Here is a 20,509-nt window from a genome sequence, read left to right on the forward strand (position 1 = left end):
TCACAAGCATCCTCCTTTACCTCTTTAGGACTTAAAAGACCAAGGGACAGAGCATCATCCCCACACTTTTCTCGAGCTTCAAAAACAGTCTCTCTGCAGCCTCAGGGGAGTCCAGAGGCCTGGGCAGAAGCTTGCCCTAGAGACCTGCCACCGGTTAACTCTTCTGAGGCTGGATGACTCCCTTCCCCCAGGACACTCCGCCCCAGCTGGCCACACACAGAGACCCCTTCCAGCTTCGGGTTTTCCCAGAAAGTTTCCCATATTTCATGCTTGTGGAAGTTTGTGCACAGCTGTTCTGCGCTGAAGGAAATTGCCTCACCCAAGTGACACAACGGGTCACTTTCAAGAGGCCTCATCTGGGCTACCCTCTTCCTGCTGAGAACCATGGCCAAGGCACAGGGAAGGCAATGAGTCAGCCAAGCCAGGCAGTGTTTCAGGCTACAGCCAAGAAGTGAGGAGCAGGCATGTGGGAACTAGTCCTCAGTGGCAACCAACCCTTATTTAATCCGCCTTGAGTTTGCACCGACACAGCATTCTGCTTGTCAGCTGCGGCAAAAACAAGTCTCTTGCAGCAACTTATAAACAAGTGACAATAAAATGGCTTGTCTTTGAACTGCCAAGAGGCTTTGCTTTTGAGATTGTGGTATTATGAGGGGAGGGCTGCCAAACCAATACACAGGCTTAATTTCCGCATACAGGGCTGCCCCTTGGAAGAGGCTAGCTGGTACAGAATACCACAGGCAGATTACTTATTGCCACTGGCTGCTTGGAAATACATTGCACTGGCTTCAAAACAAATCCAAATTGGCTTCAGCTGTTTCCAGGCGCAATTCCAGGTGCTGATTTTTGACCCCTAAAGCCCTGCATCGCTTGGAATGGATCTGAGCTCCCAGGAGAACCTGCCTGTTTGTTTAGAGTTCAGTCAGAGGCCTTGCCACAGGTGCCCTTGGCTGCAGGTGTCAGATGAATGCACGACAACCAAAGACACACCCCTAAGGCATTAAGCCCGCCCCCCAACACACATCCCAGTAACACTTGCCCTGATATTCATATGATCAGCTTCCAGCCACCAGGCAGAGGTTTATTCTCCTAAGCTTTTAAGTGGAGCAGTCCATTTGAGGGGAGTGGGGAGCCTTTTTTGTTACGTTGCAATGGTTGAAGGGGTCAGAAAGCCTTTGCCAATCAAACACAAATCTCCCCGGAGAACTACCAGATCCTCTCCTCTCCCTTCTGACTGCCCGTGTCCTGAAGACATGAAGGCAGAAGCCCTAGCATAAGTTCCTCACTCCAACCACCCTTTGCAGAGAGATGCCCAGGGCAGAATATGCTGCACTTCCAAAGGCTTCCTTTGCTTTGAAGGCTTATCCTAAAGGCGCCACCTTCTGGCAAAACCAGGCCAGTGAAGCAAAGGAAGAAAAAAGGGGGTTCTTCTCAAAGCCTGACCAGTCAAGGAGCCTGAGAAGAACCTGCTTGGTTGGGCCAAAGGGAGCACATCTAGTGCAGCGACCTCTCCCCATAGTGGCCAACCAGATACCCCAAAGAGAAGAAGCCCACAAGCTGGTCCTGAGTGCAAGAGCAGCGCTTTCCCCATTTGCAATTCCCAGTAGCAGGCATTCAGGAGCACACATCCTGCTCCTGACAGAGGGGAAATAGGCATTGTGGCCAGGAAGGACAAAATTAAGGGATTGGGGGGGGGCAGCTAATGAATGCTGACTTTTTAGCCCCTGGCCTAGCCTATGTTGCCATAAGGATTCAACCTTCCCACAACAATACACCATTAGGGGCCTACAGCCAACAAGGGGCTTGGCTCGTTGATGCAACAGTCTAGGAAATCTCCCCCACAACCACCTGGTGGTCTTTCTGGGCCCAGAGGAGAGATATTTAGATCAGGATGGAGGGTGGTCGCAGGTGCCCAAGAAACGGCCAAGGAAACAAACTTTCCCCACACGCCCCCCGCAGAAAGAGGCAGGCAGACTGGGGGGAAATGGAAATATTTTATTACAGAATGTATACAGAGCATTGAGCAGAGCTGAGGTTCTCCTACCAGGCCTTTCCCAGCTCCTGCCTGCTTAGCACAGGCCCAGAGGCCAAATGGCAACTGTTTAGGACTTCCTCCACCAAGCTGCTGCTGCCCCCAAAGAGAGCAGCTGAAGATCGCATCCTGTAGCCACCTTTTGGAAACATCCAGAAGGAATTAGGGGAGGGGCCATAGCTCAGTGGTAGAACATCTGCTTTGCATGCAGAAGGTCCCAGGTTCAATCCCTGGCAGCATCTCCAGGTAGGGCTGGGAATGCCCCTACCTGAAACCCCGGAGAGTGGCTGCCAGTCAGTGTCACCAAAACTGAGCTAGATGGACCCAAGGGCTTGACTCAATGTAAGACAGTTTCCTGCATTCCTATGTACTTAAGGGACGGCCTCCACCCACCTTTCATCTTGTACATACAGAGAGATGACCAAACTCTACCACCACAATCATGTGTAAATCTCTAGTGTGAAATAGATAAGTTATTATGCTCTATGGACTGTTTTCAGTATTGATGGAACAACTGTCAAGTTGAATTTTGTTAAATGTGTTTATTGATTTCACACACAAAAAAAAGTTATTTACGAAATGGGTCAGCCTCCATCAATAAGGGTTATGTTCCATCTCTTGGTGCAATATATGACAAATCTATCCAGCTGGCCCAGAAGGATCAGAATGAAGAATGGGCGATTATTTATGTATGCAGCGACAGCAGCACGGATACTATTGGCTCAGAGACAGAAAGAAGATGAAGTCCCGACCAGAGACAAATGGTTGATAAAGATGATGGACTACGCCGAAATGGCGAAAATGACCGGGAAAATCAGGAAGATAGAAACTTTAATAAGGAATGGGGGGAAATTACAACACTGTAAACAACTAAAAACTTTGGCAGAATTTGAGTAATGTGTGTAATGTATAAAAAACTAAGGTAAAAAATGGACTATTTTAAGAAAAATAGAGAAAATATAGGATGCAGCAGAAAAAAATTGATAATGGAAACCATGGAGGGGTGGAGGGAAGTCTAAGGGTTCAAGGAATCCTAAATGTTGATGTGTACAGTGTAAAAGTGAATAAAAAAGGTTTTTTTAAAAAAAGAAGAGTGGGCTGAGCATGAGCAGGAATACAGGAGAGAAGCAGAAGGAAGGAAGGGGTTGTCCGAGCACCAAATAAAAGCCCCATGAAGCTAAATCCTAGGCTGCCTCTCAGATCACCAGCACATGATGGTGAATCCTGCTGCTGCTCTGAGGAGGAGGAAACAGTCCACTGAAAGGTAAGGCGTGTGGCACCAAATGAGAACACAAAGCAGAACCGGACCAGCAGGCTGCCTTCTGCAGTTGCTACCACGAGCCATTCAAGCTGCTATGGTGACACAGCCATCAGCTGCTGCTTGCCCACAGCATTTGGTACTCAGAGATGGAACCTCCCTGTTCCAATAGCCTATTTCAGCACTGCGGCCAGAGACACTGACCAACCTGTCCTCCACACTTGTGGCTGGTCAAGCTACCTCTGCTGCTCCCGGTGGTTCTCCCACTGCGTGGCACTCAGTGGCTGGCAGCCATCACTTTCTTTGGTCTTGGTGAAACTGCTACCAGTAATTTTTGGTATGCTGCTGAAGGGCTGAGGCTTTTGCTCCAGGGGCTAGGCAGGCATGGCAGGGCAGTGCCTGCCGTAGAAGAGCCTGGGGTAACGTTTAAAAGTAAAATCTTCTGATCTGCCACCCTCAGGCACCCAGGAAGAATCATGTAAAGAGATTCAGGAAGGCTGCAGGAATCCCAGCCCTGCTGAGAGAGCACACACCACTCCCTCCCCACCCCCAATTGTCCCCCTCCTTCCCCATAAGCTTTGGAAACAAAAGAATAGAGAAGAGTCCAGGAGCGGCAGGGAGTCATTTGCGTCCTCTCAGTTCTTCTTGCCTCAGTCATCCTGCAGAGAACAGCAGCAGTTATTCCAAGGGACCCCTAGATAGGCTTTGTTCCCACCCAGGGCTCCAGGCACAGGGTCAGTCTGGCTCCTGGGCTGGAGCAAATCCATGAGTTTCCAAGTCTCAGTCTGTGACAGAGAGAACCCCCTACCCTGGCTGCTCAATCTAGAGTGGTCATCCACATACCCATTCGGCATCTTCCGCACCATCCCCATGCCCTCGGGGTTCATTGGACGGCTCCCCGTGATCCTTGAAAGCCAAGATGTTGTCTGTCCAGGAGGCCCCAGCCTGCTGGTCACCAGCAAAATTGCACTTGGTCACTGTCCCCACATCCAGCTTGGCTAAGGAGACTGGAAAGGAGAAAAAAAAGTGGCAAGAGCTAAGTGGCAGCGCAGCTGCTTGGCATGGGGGTTCAATCCCCCATGGCACCTCTAGGTAGGGCTGGGCAAAAGACCCCTGTGGAGAGCTGCTGCCAGCCAGTGTAGGCAGTACTGAGCTAGATGGACCAATGGCCTGATTCAGCTGAAGGGAGCCTCCTACGTCCCTGAAGTTTCTACCTGGAATATAGACTGGAGGAAGGAGTCTAGTCACACCAGGATGTGTCCTTCCAGAAAGTGTTGATGCTTTGGCAAATCCAGGTCCTAGCATGAGGAAGGCTCATTCCCCAGGCTGGCCCAGCAGGGATGGTAAATGGGTAAAGGGGTTAACTGGGGAAAAGAGGCTTTGGGGCAGCAGCTCTGCCTGCAGCACTTACAGACAAAGGGTCCATCTCCCAGAGTCCTCAGGCGGATCTCCATCCCCACCTCCAGCTCCATCTTCTCCATCTCACTCTCAGGCAGCCAGAAGGCCACAGCCTGGCTGGGTGTGTAGGGCTGCGTCACCTTCACCAACTCTGGCTTGGTCACCAGGCGCTCCAGCTCTTCTGGGGTCAGCCTGTCGGTCTTGCCCTTGGCCTCCACCTCTGTCCATCACAAAACAGAAGAAAAAAAGACAGATGTGTACAGGGAGGGCTTTACCCCAAGGCCCAGGCACACATACACAGGAGCCATCAACTCCCAGCTCCTGGTCTTAGGCTGGGGACCACACCTGCCCTCCTTGAAAAAAGCCTCCTACACCCAAGCAGATCCTAGAGCAACCTTCACCAACTTGGTACCCTCCAAATATTTTGGGGCTACAGTTCTACAACCATGCTGGACAGCTTGTTCCACTGCTGAGATGCTCTCAATCTCCCCACCCCACATGGCAGGAGAAATTCATGAGAAGAGGAAAGGCAGATCACATGCTGAGACACCCCAGTTCACTACCCAGGAAAACAGGGCAACCTCCCATGTCTATTCTGCAGGAACACTACCTTCTGCTCTGCTAAGGCAGACCAAGGAGAAGCTTCTGGGCAAAACTCACTGTAGGATGCCATGAGGAAGCCAGTATTGACCTTCCGAGTTTCGCTGAAGTTGGGCTCCACCTCCTTCCCCTTGGGGTCAAATTTGCGGCGATGAACAAGCCTTGGCCTGATGTATAGCACGAAGTAGCGCTCCTGGGTTTGGGAAGGACAGAGAATCTGCTCACTCTGAGTCTTCAGAAAACACCATCACTTTTGACTGTTGTTACCACCTACCAGTGCTACTGCCACTACATTTGCAACTCTGTATTACTGTTGATGTAAAAAAACTGGAGCATGTTGGCGTTCACCAGCCAGTGTTGACAATCCCCAGCACCAGCCATTGTCAACAATCATCATGAAGTAGACAAGACACAAAAACAAAAACTGCTCATTTCTAGTTTCCAACAGTCACAGAACCAATGCAAAAATTACAGTGGGTTGCACAAAAAAAAACCCACACTCACAGCTAGCAAGAATGAATTACTCTATATTTCTTCCTCTAGAACAATATGCAGGGTATCAGTGTCATTCAGGATGAGGGTGAGTGAGCTAGAACTTGAACCAGACAAGGCAGAGCTGCTCCTGGAAAACTGAAAGTCCGATCAGGGAGCTGAAGGACAGTTGGTTTTGCATGAGGCTGCACTTCCTCTGAAAAACCATGGGGTTCCTTGCTTTGGGGCTGCTCCCTAGATTCTTTTCTAGATCCCTAGAGGTGTTTTTAATTCAGCTGAGGTTGGCGCATCAAGCCCACCTCTGCTGCTCCTGGAGTTGTCAGCTCTGGCCCTGGTGAGACATGCCTTTGTTACATCTTGTTTGGGCGACTGCTACATGGGTGACTCTATGTGGAGCTGTCCCTCAAAGATTGTTCAGGACAGGGGTGCCCAAACATTTTTCAAAGAGGGCCAGATTTGATGGAAGTGAACATGCATGAGGGCCGACCAAAGTTGAGCTTTTTTTTAGGATTGAAGAGCTTTTTGGGGGATGTCCCCCCCCCTCAAGGTTTATTGACCTTTTTAAAGGATTTGACAGCAATAAATGAATGAACTGCCACAGGGGTTTGATAAAACCGGCCGGAGGGCCGAATTGGGCCCCAAAGCAGATTTTGGATATACCTGCCTTAAGAACTAGCACAAAATAACCCATATATAAAACACAGTACTTGTTGCTTCTTGTTATGTGTTACACACACACACACACACACACACACACACACACACACACGGTACTTGTTGGTTCTAGCTCCTGAAAGCTCTATCTTAAAAGACCTCCAACCCCTTTGCCACCATCTATTTCCCGAATTCTTCCATTGTCCCCCTGTTGTTGTCTTTTTATAATATAGCATTCATCAAAAATACAAACAAGTAATGGATACCGGTCACCAGCTACAAAGCGAAATGAGGTGGAAAATAATAGCAGCATGCTAAAATTGTCCTTTGGCTTCAGGATCAGTGCTACAAACTTTTCTGTTTGTTTGTTTTTTGGAGGGAGGGGAGGAAAGCTGCACCCTACTTTGCTAAATTCCGACTTATCCTCATGAGGGAGGTTATAATCCCACCGACACCAGCCCCATATTTTTTCCACCTCTCTGACTTCCCCCTCTCTCATATCTATATCTATATCGGGGGAGGCAGCCTCGCCTGCACAATAAGCGATAAAAAGAAGGGCACTGCTGCTGCTGGGCTTTTCTTCGCGGATTTCTGCTGGGGGGGGCGGGTGAGGCGGAAAGCGCTCTGCACATGCTCAGGAGACCCCTTAGCCCACAATAAACACCCCCCCGGACCCTGAGGAGGCAGCCCGGCCTCTCTTGGCGGCTCCCCACCTGCGCCGCTCCCGGATGAGGCTCCGCCGTTCTCCTCCATGGGCATCGCACCGCCGCTTCCGACTCGCGCCGGGTTTTGAACACCTCGCGGCGCTTCCGGCGGAGTGGGCGGGGGAGGGGGGGAAAACCATGCGCTTTCCAAATATCGCGAGATAAAAGCGGCGGCTTCACAGGAAACTGCCGAGACAACAAATCCCTAGACTGGCGGCCGACGGCGGCTTCACGGGCCACATGACGAGGTCTGGCGGGCCGGATTCGGCCCGCGGGCCTTGTGTTTGACACCCGTGGTTCAGGAATTGCTTCTGGCTCAGAATGCTGCAGTCAGGCCCTTGACAGGGGGTGAGAGGAGGCCTGGGACTCTAAGGTGACAACAGCTACCATTGCCTCCCAGACCATTTCCAGCACAATTCAATGTGCCAACTGTGACTTATAAACCCCTAAAAGGCTCAAGGCTAGACTTCCTGAAGGTCACTCTACTGCACAGCCCTGATCTGGTATTGCAGTCTTCAACAGAGGCCTTTCTATCTGTCCAGCCAACATCTGATGCACACTGCTGGGAACTCGAGAAAAGAGTTTCCCCAGAGACTGCATACAGAGGCAGGGGGAAGGCCATATTGTCCCCTTGCGGACAGACTCCATTTAGCCAGGATAAACCATCTTCATTCAAACAGGTGTTTGACTCACTAGGCTGGTCTGTTTGGCTCTGTTGCTGTGTTTAAATATGTACTTCTAAGTTAACTATGCTTTCAATTAACTGCCTTTTTCCATATGCTTTTATCCACTTTTATTGCCATGTTGTCTATAGACTGATCCTTTTTTATTGCGGATTTTATTACTGTTAATTACCTTGGACAAAGTACTGTTAGTTACCTTTTGATGGAAAGGCAAGATGTCAGGGTAACAAACAAATATCCAAGGAGAAACGTCAGCAATGCAATCTGGCTACATGACACAACCTTCAGATTGTGTCAGTCCCCTCCCTTCTCTCCCCATCTGGCAAATAATCCAGTCCACCAGCAAGGAGGATCACCTGCTCATCCTCTCAGGATGGGGCAGGGCAGGAGGCTTAGGACCCAAGGGCCTCTCCTGTTTTGGGGACAGACTCCAGTTCCTAATCTCCCACACACACAAAAAAAACCCTTGGATCTGCAGGTTATTCAATATTATCCTCAAAATGTGCACTATAAAATATTGATGGCAGCCTAAAATAAAAATAATATGCACTAATAGCCAAATCTGGTGAAAGCAGTGGCAACAAAACCATATTTTTTGGAAAAAGTCCACTGAAGCAACGCTGCCTTTACTGCCCTCCTAAAAGTGATGAGAAGCAATCTAGTCAGGCCAAGGAATTTCTGCAGGGAAGTTGTTCCAAATCTGGGTGCCACAACCACAAGGTACATACTGGCTTTATTTCTGAAGACTGTCCCAAAGCAGAGTCTCAGCAGAGGAATAAAGTTCTCAGACAGACTTGCATACAGGGAGGCATTTCTTGAGATATTCCAGTCCTGGGTGCTTTAGGGTTTGATGATGATGATAATTTATTATTTATACCCTGCCCATCTGGCTTGGTTTCCCCAGCCACTCTGGGCAGCTCCCAACAGAATATAAAAAACCAATAAAACATCAAACATTAAAAACTTCCCTAAACAGGGCTGCCTTCAGGTGTCCTCTAAACCTCAGCTTATTGTTTATTTCCTTGACATCTGATGGGAGGGTGTTCCACAGGGCGGGCACCTCTACCGAGAAGGCCCTCTGCCTGATTCCCTGTAGCCTTATTTCTCGCAGTGAGGAACTGCCAGAAGGCCCTCGGAGCTGGACCTCAGTATCCGGGCTGTATGATGGGGGTGGAGATGCTCCTTCAGGTATACTGGGTCAAGGCCATTTAGGGCTTAAAGGTCAGCACCAACACTTTGAATTGTGCTCGGAAACTTGGAAGCAAGTGGCAATAAATGTAGATGGAATGAGACTGAAGTTAATTTGATCAGAATGACTGGCCCCATCACAACCATAGCAGCTGCATTCTGAAGCTTCTGGAGGGTCTTCAAGGGCAGCCACACATACAGCACATTACAGTACAGTGGTGCCTTGGTTTATGAATTTAATCTGTTCCGGAAGTCCGTTCTTAAACCAAAGCTGTTTTTAAACCGAGGCACGTTTTCCCTAATGAGGCCTCCCACCACCAGTGCCCTTCCACCGTTCGGCTTCTGTTTGTAGACTGAGGTAAAGTTTGCTAACCAGAACACTACTTCTGGTTTTGATGAGTTCTTGTACCGAATAGTTCGCAAACAGGGCTGTTCTTAAAGGGAGGTACCACTGTAGTGTAGTTTGGAGGTGACAAGACCAGCCCTAGCTTCTTAAGAAAAGAGCACAGCTGGCATTTAAGACACAGCTAGTAAAAGAAACCACTCCTGGCCACTGGTGCCACCTGGCCATCTAGAAGCAAAGCCAAAGCCAGCTCTCCCAAATTGCTGTTTATTACCCTCATCCAATCTAATACTGCTACTTAGCAGGACCCCTTCCCTCTCCAATTCAAGGCACACAGGACCTGCCAGGAATTGTGAGAACTGATATTTTTTTGTTATGGCAAAGGAGGTTATGTATCTTTTACTCCCACACCAGGATTCCCAGGTGGGATTATTGTATTTGTGGTGCAGACACATCCCTTCATTTCCCACAGCAAAGGCAGCATTCTGAGTGGTGCAGATGGCAAGGAGGGGGTCACACGAACCGCTTCAATGCAAACTAACTCCCAATGTAATGCCATGAACAAGTGAGAACTAATTCATGGAGGATAACGCTATCAATGGCTTTTTGTCTTGATGGCTGTGTCAGACCTCCAGCACCAGAGCCTGAGAACAGGCTATGGCTTTCCTGCCCTCCACTTATGGGGCTTCTCACAGGGACCTGCGGGGGAACAGGAGGCTGAGTGCTGGTCCGATCCAGCAGGATCGCTCTTCTGCTCTCATAAGAAGCCTCACCTTTTTGTCAGCATCATCCAAGATGAGATGGCGGGACATGTCCAAGAGCTGCCCCTCCACAATCACACCGTCACCACTGCAGGGGAGAAAAGTTAAGACACAGGGGAAGAACCCCAAGTGAAGAGTTTATGTCAATCGCCCCACAATCCCCTGGGGTTATACCGTTTCAGGGAATTTTGATGCCATAGAGGGGAAACTTATTTTTTTCACTTCTCCATCTATGCCATTCCCTCTCTGCCTGACCTACCTTACAGGGCTGTTGTGAGAATAGCATTAAAGGACCCCATAGGTCTCCATGATTCTGTTCTTGGGTGGTCCAACTTCCTAATTGTCCAATATTCAATGGGTGGGGGATTCATTCATTTCTCTCGCTCTTAAGGGGCCCCTCAAGGATTCATTCTTGGTGCTCAGCTCTTTTCCCTCCACACAAATGTCCCTGGGCGACCGCATCAAACCCGACCCCTCGACGCTGCACCCCCTCAGCCTGCAAGGGGGGGAAGCGTCACTGCGCACTCTGCACATGCTCAGAGGCCCCTCCCCGCTGAAGCGGCCCACCGCCTACCGCTGCCAGGAGGCGGGGTCCCAGCGGCCGCGCAGGCGCTCCGTGTGCACAGCCTTGGTGCTCAGGGCACCCTGATCGTAAATGCAGCTCATGATGGCGGCGAACGCAGCAGGGCCGGGGGAGGTGGGGCTACGGGAGACAGCGGCTCCGCCCACACTCTCTCTGCACCTGCGCAGTAGCGGCAAAAAAAAAGGACAGCACTGTGATAGCCAGTTGAGCTGCGTCAGGGCTCGGAGTGTAACTGCGGGAGGGAGAGTGGAAGGATAGAGGCGAGTCGCCGTCGCCGCGGGGTTGGCCGATTCCGAGCCAGGCATTGGTCCGCGGTTCGGCCGGTGAAGGCATTGATTGGGTGATTAAGAGGGAGGGCGGATGGACGAAGCCCCGCCCCCTGCACGCGAGAGGAGGAAAATGGCGGGAAAGAAAAGGGGGGAGGAAGACAGGGGCGACTACGCGCTTGCGCACTTTCACTTACGCGTGTTTCCCGTGAGGCGAGGCACCCACAACGCCCCTGCGAGGGAAGCCAGCTCAGGGGACGTTTCAAAGCACGCAGCTGAAAGCAGTTGCCTGAGGCACCCCGTTGAGGCTGCCTGCCTGTGCCTCTCCTTGTAAGGCTGAAGCGCCCCAGGTGGGCCGTGGGAAGGGCCCCCCCTTCTCTCTTGCCTTTTTGGTAACCGAGGCCCTGTGGCCGCAGGTGAGAAGAGCAAGGGGTTGAGAGGACTCAGAAAGTGGCTCTGTATAGCCAGGAGGCTCAGCACTGCCAGCGGCTTATTGTTTCAAGCTCTCTGACCTCCATAGTGAGAGTTAGCAGAGAGGAAGGGGATGGAAGTGCTTTAGGAGCCTTTAAAACCTGGCAGGATGGCAGATGCAGAGGTGCTGTGCAGAGCACAGAAAACCCACATAAGGATCCTTTCTGCACGCCCACCCCAAGCTCTACTATTATTACTGTTATTATTATGCACACTTTATTTATATCTCACCTCTTCCCCAAATTGGGATTCAAGGCGGCTTCCACAAATCAAAACAACACAGATTAGATACAAAACGCTAAAAATATACAAAAGGCAGTTGTTAAAAAGCAGTTAAACTCTAATAGAATTAAAACAATATGAAAAACAAAAATACAATACACTGTTAAAAGCTCTTTCCTTTAAAAAAAAAAAAAGTTTCCAAAGGCCTGTTTGAACAAAACAGTCTTCACACGCTGGCAGGAGGAAAATAAGGAGGGTCGTCCCTCCCTGGGAACCTAAGCAGAGGCTGCTGGTGAGATGATGGTCCATCTGATCTGGTATCCTGTTCTCACAGTGGCCAACTAGATGTTTTGGGGTCATTGTGGATCACTACAAGGACATTGCCCCAGAGTCCTGTAGCAGTAGAAAAGTGGATTCAGTGGTAAGATGTGGGAAAAGCCTGGAAGCAAGGATCATGTTGCTCTTATGTCCATCCTTGGTGCCACCACATCTAAAAAAAAGAATACTGGGAAAATGGGAATTGCAACCAGAGGGGTCACCCCTTACTTTCCGTGGCAGAAGCCCCCTTAATATAATGTTCCTAAAAAGCCATGGCGGGGCAAATGTTTGACTAAAATTGAGGGAAGTGGAGTGCAGTTTGAGGATTTCACTAAGGCAGTCTTTGCCAACCTGGTGCCCAGCAAGTCCAAAACACCTAGAGGGTACTATGTTGGCAAAAGCTACCTTAAGAGCCCATTAGCTCTACAGTCACAAGTACAATTGCTTTGTCGAGTTATGCCCACTGGATGGCAGGGAATCACTTCTAAAGCCCCTTGCACTACCAGAGGGCAACATTCTGCCAGCAGCGAAAAGTGGCACCCACATTAAGGTCAATAGGGAGCCTCAGATGGCTGCCACTCTGCTCTTCCTTTCCCTACTCCACCTCCCTTGCTGCAGTGCAGATCTCTGCATCTTCCATCCCTCATTACTGCTGGTGTGATGATCAATCTAAAACTTGGGACTGCATGAAGTGGAGAGTGGGAGCAGCAGGTTGGGTATGCAGCTGACCTGGGATAACAACCAGCAGACATTGGAAATTAAAAGGAAGCTGTATGGCTGTTTGAGATTAAGGGAGCTACACAAAGTGAAAGCGTCCTGAGCCTGAATGTGATTATTGTGTCATAGGCCAATTACACAAGCTATTAGGCTGCCTTGATCCCGATACATGCACATGTTTTTTGCAGCTATTTTCCATGGCAGTCCATAGCCAGGGTTTGAACTCAGGACGTATGCTGAGTCTCTGCTTTTTCCAGCTTAGCTATGGCTACATGCAAAGCTGGTCTACGGGTCTGAAGGAGAAGAAAAGAGGGGGATACCCTAGGAAATTAATACAATTGCTCCATCATGGCACTTCTGTGTCCGGCTGCCTGGAACAAGGGGCCAGGCCTGCAGTCTTGCTGTGCCATCCTTTTCTCACCTAAAACTATTCTTCCCACCCAGGCCTCCAAAATAGGAGCCTTTACATCTCCCTAACGTCCAGGTGCTGTATCCTTTTTATGATGTTGCTACTAATCCCCACACAAGGGGGGCGGTGCCAACCACAGTCTTGCCACTGTCAGCTCCATTATTCCCCCTTTACGTGTGGCATCCCTTATCCCCTGCAAAAGGCTTTTCCCAAACACTTTGTGCATGGCTGTTGCAGAGGAAGCATTGTTTTGCCAGCAGGGCTTAAATCCTGCATGGGGCAGAGAGCTCTTTGCACAGGCTTCTTATCCACAAGTACCTGGTTGGCTTGTGCAGGGAAAGACAATATAGCTTGTTCTGGTAGCATAGCCAGGGTTGGGTAGCCCCACAAGGTCACCTGAAAATTCTATGCAGTGCTAGGAGCTTTCCTTGCCTGGCTGGAGATGTGTTGTTGGTGAGCATAATCTTTGTGGTTGGTGGCAGAATTGCCAGGCCTGCTGTGGTGGGTGTGTCTATTCAGTGTTGCTGTTGACTCTGCTGCTGGTTCACCAGAGGAGGAGCGTGACTATGTTATGCTTGGCAGTAGCTGTGGCCTAGCAGCTGCTGGGGGAGCACAAGGGCCATCTGATGGCCCTGCGTTTGGAGCACTTCAGTGTAGAGGTTTATAAAACTATAAATGAGAAAAGCATGAATGGAGGGTAGTTTTTCTTTTCTAGTAAACAGAACTTGCAGGGTCATCTATTGACAGTGATAGCCAAGCAGGATCAAGAGGCAAAGGCTTGTCTCTGGCTGCCTCACACACAGAACCCATTAGAAGTCCCACCTAGCCCCAGACATGGAAGGTTATTAGAGACAATTAAAGGGGCCCTTTTGGGGCACCCCTCCTCACCTGTGCAAAGGCCTGGCTGGGTGCACTTGCACACCTCGCTAAGAGAGACCAGGGTGGGAGATTGGGGGGGGGGGATTCTGTGGTGCTGGGAAAGGAGGGCAGAGAAAGAGAGGGAGAAGCTCTGTGGGGAGGAGGGAGAGAAAAGGAAACTTGGCCAGGGCCGGAGAGAGAGGAAGTGCGAAAACAAAAGCGAGATAAAAGGGGCTGCTGCTGCTGCTGCTGCTGCTCTCGCTCTCCCTCCTCTGCGCCTTTCTTTTTCTCTCTCCCTTTTTCTCAGAGCTGGGTTAGGAGGGGCTGTTTTGCATCCCTTCACGTCAGCCCTGCCTCATTCCCTTCTTCCTTCCTGCTAGAGAGCGAGAGAGAGAAAAGAGAAAGGGAACTGCGAGCAAGCGAGGAGCCGGCAGCACCCAGACGAGGATCTGCCCCAGAAGGAGAGGTGAAGCGGCCTCCCTTGCCTGCCTGCCCGTTACCCGCCCCCCTTGCCAAGCCTCTTCGCGAGTCCCAGGGTGAGTTCGCCTCAGCCCCAGCCAGCTGAGCCAAGCCCTCTCTTCCCGGGCCGGAGAGGAGGCGGGCGCCGAAAGCCCCGCGGGAGGCCCGGTGGGCTGCCCCAACCGCTGCCGCCTCTATCCATCCCGGCGCTCTAATGCCAGAGCAGGGAGAGAGAGAAAAGAGTGATGGCGTCTGGAGAAGGAGGGAGGGAAAGAAGGAAGGAAGGAAGGAAGGATAGAAAGAAGGGGGAGGAGGGAGAGGAGGACGCACAACTGGGCTTGGATTGCGGCGCTTCTTGTCTTGCTGGGGCTCACAGCACGTGGGGGCTAACACTCGAGGAGCCTCCCCCACATCCTTGTTGCTCGCTTGCAACTTTCCCCTCCTCTTGCTGCTTTACAACACAAAGTTTTGCTCTGCAGGGAGCCGATCCGGGGAGGAGGGAGGGAAGCAGGCAGCGGCAACAGCGGGAGGGGAGTCTCGGGAGGTGCCGGCGTGGAGCTGATGGAGTGGACCCCTCTTCGGTTGGTCGGCTTGCAGGAGGAGGCAGCCGGTGGGTTACCTGTTGCCGTCTCTGCTGTGCTTGGCCATAGGGGGACGAGGCCCTCGTTCTCGAACCGCCCCTGGAGAGGGAAGTGCCGGCTGGACTTTCCCATTCTGTGCCTGGCCGCGGTGAACTTTCCCTTTAACAATCCTCCGGATAGGATTGGAGGGGACGGAAAGAAACTGGAGGGGGACGGACCTGCTCCCTTGCATGTTGGCGGAGGCTCAGTAGTAGCGGGGTTTGCTCTCTTGGAAAGCGCGCCGCCTCAAACTGCAGCCTGCGGATAGTGCCTGAAGCTTCTCTGCCTGCTGTTGACTGGCCTTGCCAAAGAGCTACGAAGCAGCTTTCCTGGAGCGGTGGCTGCAAAGGAAGGGGGGGACTTTGCTCTTTGTCTGCCCAACCCCTTTGCCTTCCGTTAACTCTAACATATGAGAATGTGTTTTTCCTTGACTGATTCCGTGGACTCGCCTGTGTTGGGATCTGCGCTGTTCAATGGGAGTCATTCTGTGCAGCATCTTTGCTTTCTCTCTCCTTGACTGCCCTGCTGAGGTCTGTGTCATTGAGATGGTTCTTAAAAATACTCAGAGGTGTTGCCCATAGAAGCTGCTCTTGCAGAGTGGGCTGGTCTGTGCTCTTGGGCACCTTCCTCAGCCCTGTCCATGTCCCTTCCTCTCCCACTTCCAGAACTATCTGAAGAATTTAGTACTATCTAGATACTGTGAGGAAACTAGTGGTGGGAAAGCAGCAGATGATTCTGTTGATGGATGGTGACCTCTCCAATGATGATTCCCCCACACACACCGCCCCCCCCCCAAAAAAAAACCCACTGGCAACATAAAATGTTTATCTCAGAAATGCTTCAGCTGCAGTTGTCTCCTTGAATGGAGGGTATGGTCCTTGCAGTATAGGCTAAACAGTGTGAACAACAAAAACTCACATCTAAATTCTAAAGTGTTGTTGGCACTTGAGTATCAGGTATGCACTGTGTGGGGCACCCCAGATGGATTGCAGAAGGCAGCACAGAAAAGGTTGCTTGCTTGCCATCTTCCAAGGACTGTCTCAAAGCAACTCTGTCCTGGCAGAAAATCAAAGATTCGCCTTTTAATCAATGCAACCTTAGACTTCCGATCTGCTTTTGGAATGGTGTCTGTAACTCTTTAAGCTACATTTGCAACTGGCTGTGACTGTAAAATGACTGCCTGGTGAAGATGGTGCCTCCTTCCTGACATAGCTTGAGAGGAAAACTCTAACAAGGGAGGGTGTTTCATAGGAAGGTAGCAATACCTATGGTATTAGATAAGTTATTAGATAATGTATACCTCTAAAGCAAGGATTTCATTTCCCCATATAGAGTATGCTACTGTTTTTGTTAATAATCGTCGTACTTGTATGCAACTGTTCCTAAAGCACTTTGCATATATCAAGGGTGGGGAACCTGTGGATGTTCTGGTGTTAAGAACATAAGAAGAGCCTGGCTGCTGGATCAAGCCAATGATCCATCTAGTTGAGCACCTTGTTCTCACAGTGGCCATCCAAATGCCTCTGGGAAGCCCGCAAACAAGACCTAAGTGCATCAGTGCTCTCCCAGCTCTGTACTCCCAACTCCCATCATATTTGTCCCTGCCAGCAGGAGCTGATTGGAGCTGCAACAACATCTGGAGGCTCACAGGTTCCCCACCCCCGACATACATTATCTCAGTAATCATTACTCCCTTATGGAACTGAGGCTCAGAGAGAATACCATGGGTCGGCCTCAAGAGGTCAGTGCCTTTTCCTTATGGAGCTCAGAGATGGTCTACTGTGTGAAATAGCTTGCTGTTTAATAGCTTTTCATGTCATTGGAAGGTGACGTTCCTATGAGAAATGCTTAGAATCATAGAACTGTAGAGTTGGAAGGGACCCAGTTGTCTAAAATGGTGCATTACTTTTCCAAAAGCGTGCACACACCTTTCTCTCCTTTTAAAGTTTTCCTTTATTCTTGCAGTAGAATCTTTATAACTGGAGTGTGTCTAAAACATTTCCACATATTAGAAAAGATGTTGAAAGTTCACTGGAGACTTTTGAAATGTTTTTGTTTTTTTCTGTTTGGGGTGCTACAAAGTTTTCTTGGTGTAGAATTTAAGGTTAACCAGAAAAAGGGAGAGAGAGATTGTTCAGGGCTAAGCTGTAGGGCAGTGGTTCTTGAACTGTTGGGGGGGAGGGCCATACTTCAGTGGCAGAGCATCTGCATTGCATGCAGAAGGCGTCAGGTTCAATCCCCAGCATCTCCAGGTAGGGCCAGGAAAAGTCATTGTAAATACTGAACTACATGAACCAATTACCCGGCTCACAATAGTGAAAGGCTGTAGCTTACTGTATAACAACTGTTTTGCGTGCAGAAGGTCCCAGGTGCAGTCCCCAGCATCTCCAGATAGAGCTAGGAAAAAACCCTGCATGAAAGCCTGGAAAGTTGCTGCCTACCAGTGTAGAAAGTAGTGAGCTAGATGGACCAATGTTCTCTCAGTATATGGCAGCTTCATATACCTGGGTGGTGTGGAGAATGAAGTTCCAGGAGGAATAATAGAATTGTAGAGTTGGAAGAGATCCCGAGGGTCATCTAGTCCACACCCACCCATCCTGGTAATGCAGGAATCTCAACTAAAGCATACACAATAGATGGCCATCCAACTTCTGCTTAAAAACCTCCAAGGAAGGAGAGTCTTACCACCTCCTGAGGCAGACCGTTCCATGGAGCCCAATTAAACTTTTGAGTATACCTGCAGAGCATGAGTTCTCAAACTTTCTACCCCCAGGGCCCGCTTGAGACATCTGAAAATTACTGAGACCCACCAGTCACAAAGTGGTAGGAGGTGGAAGCTGAGTTTGGCATAGCAGTTACGGACATTTTCTGATATCTAATCCATATTTGGAAATTGCTAGATTCTATGCCATTGACATTTCCTCATGGCAAGGAGTTCCACAGCTCAGTTTTCCTTAAGCTAAGTACAGACATCTGCTCTGGTGAGATTGTGAGGTCTTCTCTTTGTTTTTTAGGCAGAATATGCTAATCTAGAGGCTCTTAAATACAGAATACCTTTCTTTCCCTTTCCCTTTCCCTTTCCTTTCTCCTTCTGCCCTCACATGCCTCTCAGAGTATTTTTACTCTTCTCCTGTAATTTTATCTTCCATTCTCCTGCCACACTCAACTTGAACCTTATTCCTTCCTCTCCCCCACAAAAGTGCCATTTTTAATCTCTCCTCTCTAGCCCTGTTACATTCACTCTAACATTCCTTCTCCTACATTCCTCCTCTCTTATCCCCTTCCTTTCTATTTCCAGTTATCATCATCATCATCATCATCATCAGTAATATGTAATTTTGTAACAACATTTTATATCACTAGCTAATTTCCTTCAACACCTCCTCTGGCCCTTTCCCATCAGAGGAAGTAAGCCTTCTTCCTTCTTCCCACCCCTCTCTCCTGACCACCTTTAATCAGCATATAAGTTGCTGGTGCTGGTCCAACCAATAACTATGGCATGGCTAGGGGCCAGAGGGAGGCCAGTCAGGAGACAGTGGGCAAGCTGTGGCTCTGAGACCGACCTGAAAGTGCTCAGTGTAGCAAGAATGGCTTCTGTAAGGAAAGGGTTGGCAGTCACTGCTTCTTGCCTTGATACCATTATGCTAGGTTCTCCCAGGGAGGAGTTTCACTTTCTCTTGGTCCTCAAAGCAGCTACAGCTGCAGCTTAAAGCATCAGTTAAAGGTGGGGAACCGTTATCAAGAATTCAGGATGTGAAACTGTCACATAGAATTCCACTAACTTAGCTTCAGGAGCAGAAACACACAAGCATGTGATATTGTAGTTGGTTTCCCAGCAAAACATTTAAAATGCTTTCAGTGTATCCAAGAAGATAATATTGGACCTGTCAGTGAAGGTCTGGTCTGCAGTTTTGGTGGCTATCCCAAGTGATCAAATGCAGGAATGAAAAGGACGGAAGGAAGGAAGGAAGGAAGGAGGGAGTGCTAGAATTACAGAAGGAAGAATGCTAGCTTGTTCTAATTTTATCTTTCCTGTTTCGCTGTCTGTCTTGTGTTGCCGGTGCATGTACTCAAATATTTTACAGTATTCCTGCCACAAACACATTTTCTGTCTTTCTGTTATCTTCACAGATACGTACTTTGGTGTAATTTCCTTCAAGTTGCATAGACACTAGGTCTTCTCAGTCCCATCAGCTTTGTAGCTGTTTTGCTCTGAGGTTTTCCTTCCTATCCCTTCCCCCTGCCTGTCCAGCTGAAAAATGTTGAGAACTGCTATACAACCGCCCCCCCCCCCCCAGTTCCTTAGCCATGTCTGCAGTGGGGAGGGGGAGTGTTTCCATGGGAGCTATTCCCCTCCCAGGATCCAGTGTGCCAGCTGTTCTGTGGATCTTCTTACAGCCCTTGAGATTAAAGGCACTTTGGCTTCTGTGTGTTCCTGGGTAACAGCACTGAAATTAAAAGAAGTGAGCCTATGGGAGAACAGAGCAATGTTTCCCTTGCAGAGGTCTTTGTTCACTAAACTTACTCTGCTGCTTTCTTGTTCTCAAAAACTAAAATATGGGTGTTTTCAAGCTTGCTGTCACATATGCACTCTGTTCTTTGGATGCTGAGTATTATTCCCACCTCTGCTTCTTATCAGCCTTTTGAGTTAATTCCCCTGTCACACCTGTTCCTTTTTCTAATATCTTCTTCTTGCCTGCCATTCTGTGGTCTGCAACCACTGACCAATATTTAGAAATATAAGCTCCAGGAGTATTCTGGTCTCAAGATCATCTCCGACTGGCTTCCCGTTGCATGTGAACTTCCCTTCATTTTGAAAAAGTTTGATAATTAAATCCAACTTGGGATGGTGTGGAACAAGCAAAAAAAGTTCCATCAGAAATGTTCAAAAAAGTTTTTAACAACCCAAGACAGAGACTCTCCTACAGTTCATGGTTGTTGATCATTATGCCTTTGTTGTTTGAGCATAGTTCTTTAGTGCTTGCACAATAGAGTGTGAGCAGGTTGTGGTCTATTGGGGTTGCAGAACTATGCCCCAGATTGTGAAATCTGTGTCCCTGGAGGAGTTTGGAACCTCAGGAAAGCCTTGCTGGATAAGACCAAGAATTCACCTTGTTCATCATCCTGCCTCCAGCAGAAGCCGCTGCCAAACAGATGTTCCTGGGGATCCCAGAAGCCCAGGCATGAAGGAAAGAGACCATTCCCACAGCTATGTGGACCCTTTGCCTCTTGAACATGGAGATACCAGTGGCTAATAACAGTTGATAGGCCTCTCTGCCATGAATTTGTCATTGCTACATCTTGAGGCAGCAAAATCTGTGGATTAATTATGTGTTGTGAGAGGAGGTACTGCTTTCATCTATCCAGGCCCTACTGTCAATCAGTTTAATTGTTTCTAGTCTTGTGGGAAGTTTTCCATGAAATTTCAAATTTTCCCACTCCCCTAAATCACTTGAGATTTGACCTGGCATGT

General features: G+C 49.3%; 2 protein-coding genes across 6 annotated transcripts in view; one reads left to right on the forward strand and one right to left on the reverse strand.

The window, feature by feature from the left end:
* Nucleotides 1-1,975: 1,975 nt before the first annotated feature.
* On the reverse strand, nt 1,976-15,288 carry ARPIN (actin related protein 2/3 complex inhibitor). Of its 3 annotated transcripts, none has more exons than XM_079952841.1 (6): nt 15,036-15,288; nt 10,126-10,201; nt 5,349-5,481; nt 4,702-4,908; nt 4,134-4,297; nt 1,976-3,949 (listed from the first exon to the last, which is right to left on the reverse strand). In XM_079952841.1, exons 1-6 carry the CDS (start codon nt 15,227-15,229, stop codon nt 3,941-3,943), a joined length of 783 nt encoding a protein of 260 aa, XP_079808967.1. In that variant the 5' UTR covers nt 15,230-15,288; the 3' UTR covers nt 1,976-3,940. The 3 variants fall into 3 exon arrangements, with proteins under 3 accessions (XP_079808967.1, XP_079808966.1, XP_079808968.1); XM_079952840.1 differs by lacking the exon at nt 15,036-15,288 and adding an exon at nt 10,688-11,016; XM_079952842.1 differs by lacking the exon at nt 15,036-15,288 and adding an exon at nt 10,373-10,646.
* Nucleotides 11,144-20,509, forward strand: part of ZNF710 (zinc finger protein 710) — a 29,765-nt gene continuing 20,399 nt past the window's right edge. Inside the window, exons 1-2 of one of the 3 annotated variants that reach the window (XM_079952838.1) lie at nt 11,144-11,378; nt 14,338-14,493. The gene's annotated coding sequence lies outside the window, so the exon portion shown is untranslated. Of the gene's footprint in view, nt 11,379-12,166; nt 14,494-20,509 lie in introns of those variants that run through there. The other 2 variants (XM_079952839.1, XM_079952837.1) reach the window with 2 other exon arrangements.

The sequence above is a fragment of the Podarcis cretensis genome (assembly GCF_951804945.1).
Source record: "Podarcis cretensis genome assembly, chromosome: 14".
NCBI classification, from domain to species: domain Eukaryota; kingdom Metazoa; phylum Chordata; class Lepidosauria; order Squamata; family Lacertidae; genus Podarcis; species Podarcis cretensis.

What these genes read in the sequence shown, in the direction of transcription:
- ARPIN (XM_079952840.1), bottom strand. Translation starts at nt 11,001, where the DNA reads ATGCCTGGCTCGGAATCGGCCAACCCCGCGGCGACGGCGACTCGCCTC. An exon ending in GACCCCGCCTCCTGGCAGCG is followed by an intron (nt 10,202 to 10,687) that starts GTAGGCGGTGGG and finishes TCTCCCCTGCAG; the next exon opens with TGGTGACGGTGTGATTGTGG. An exon ending in TGGATGATGCTGACAAAAAG is followed by an intron (nt 5,482 to 10,125) that starts GTGAGGCTTCTT and finishes TCCCAAACCCAG; the next exon opens with GAGCGCTACTTCGTGCTATA.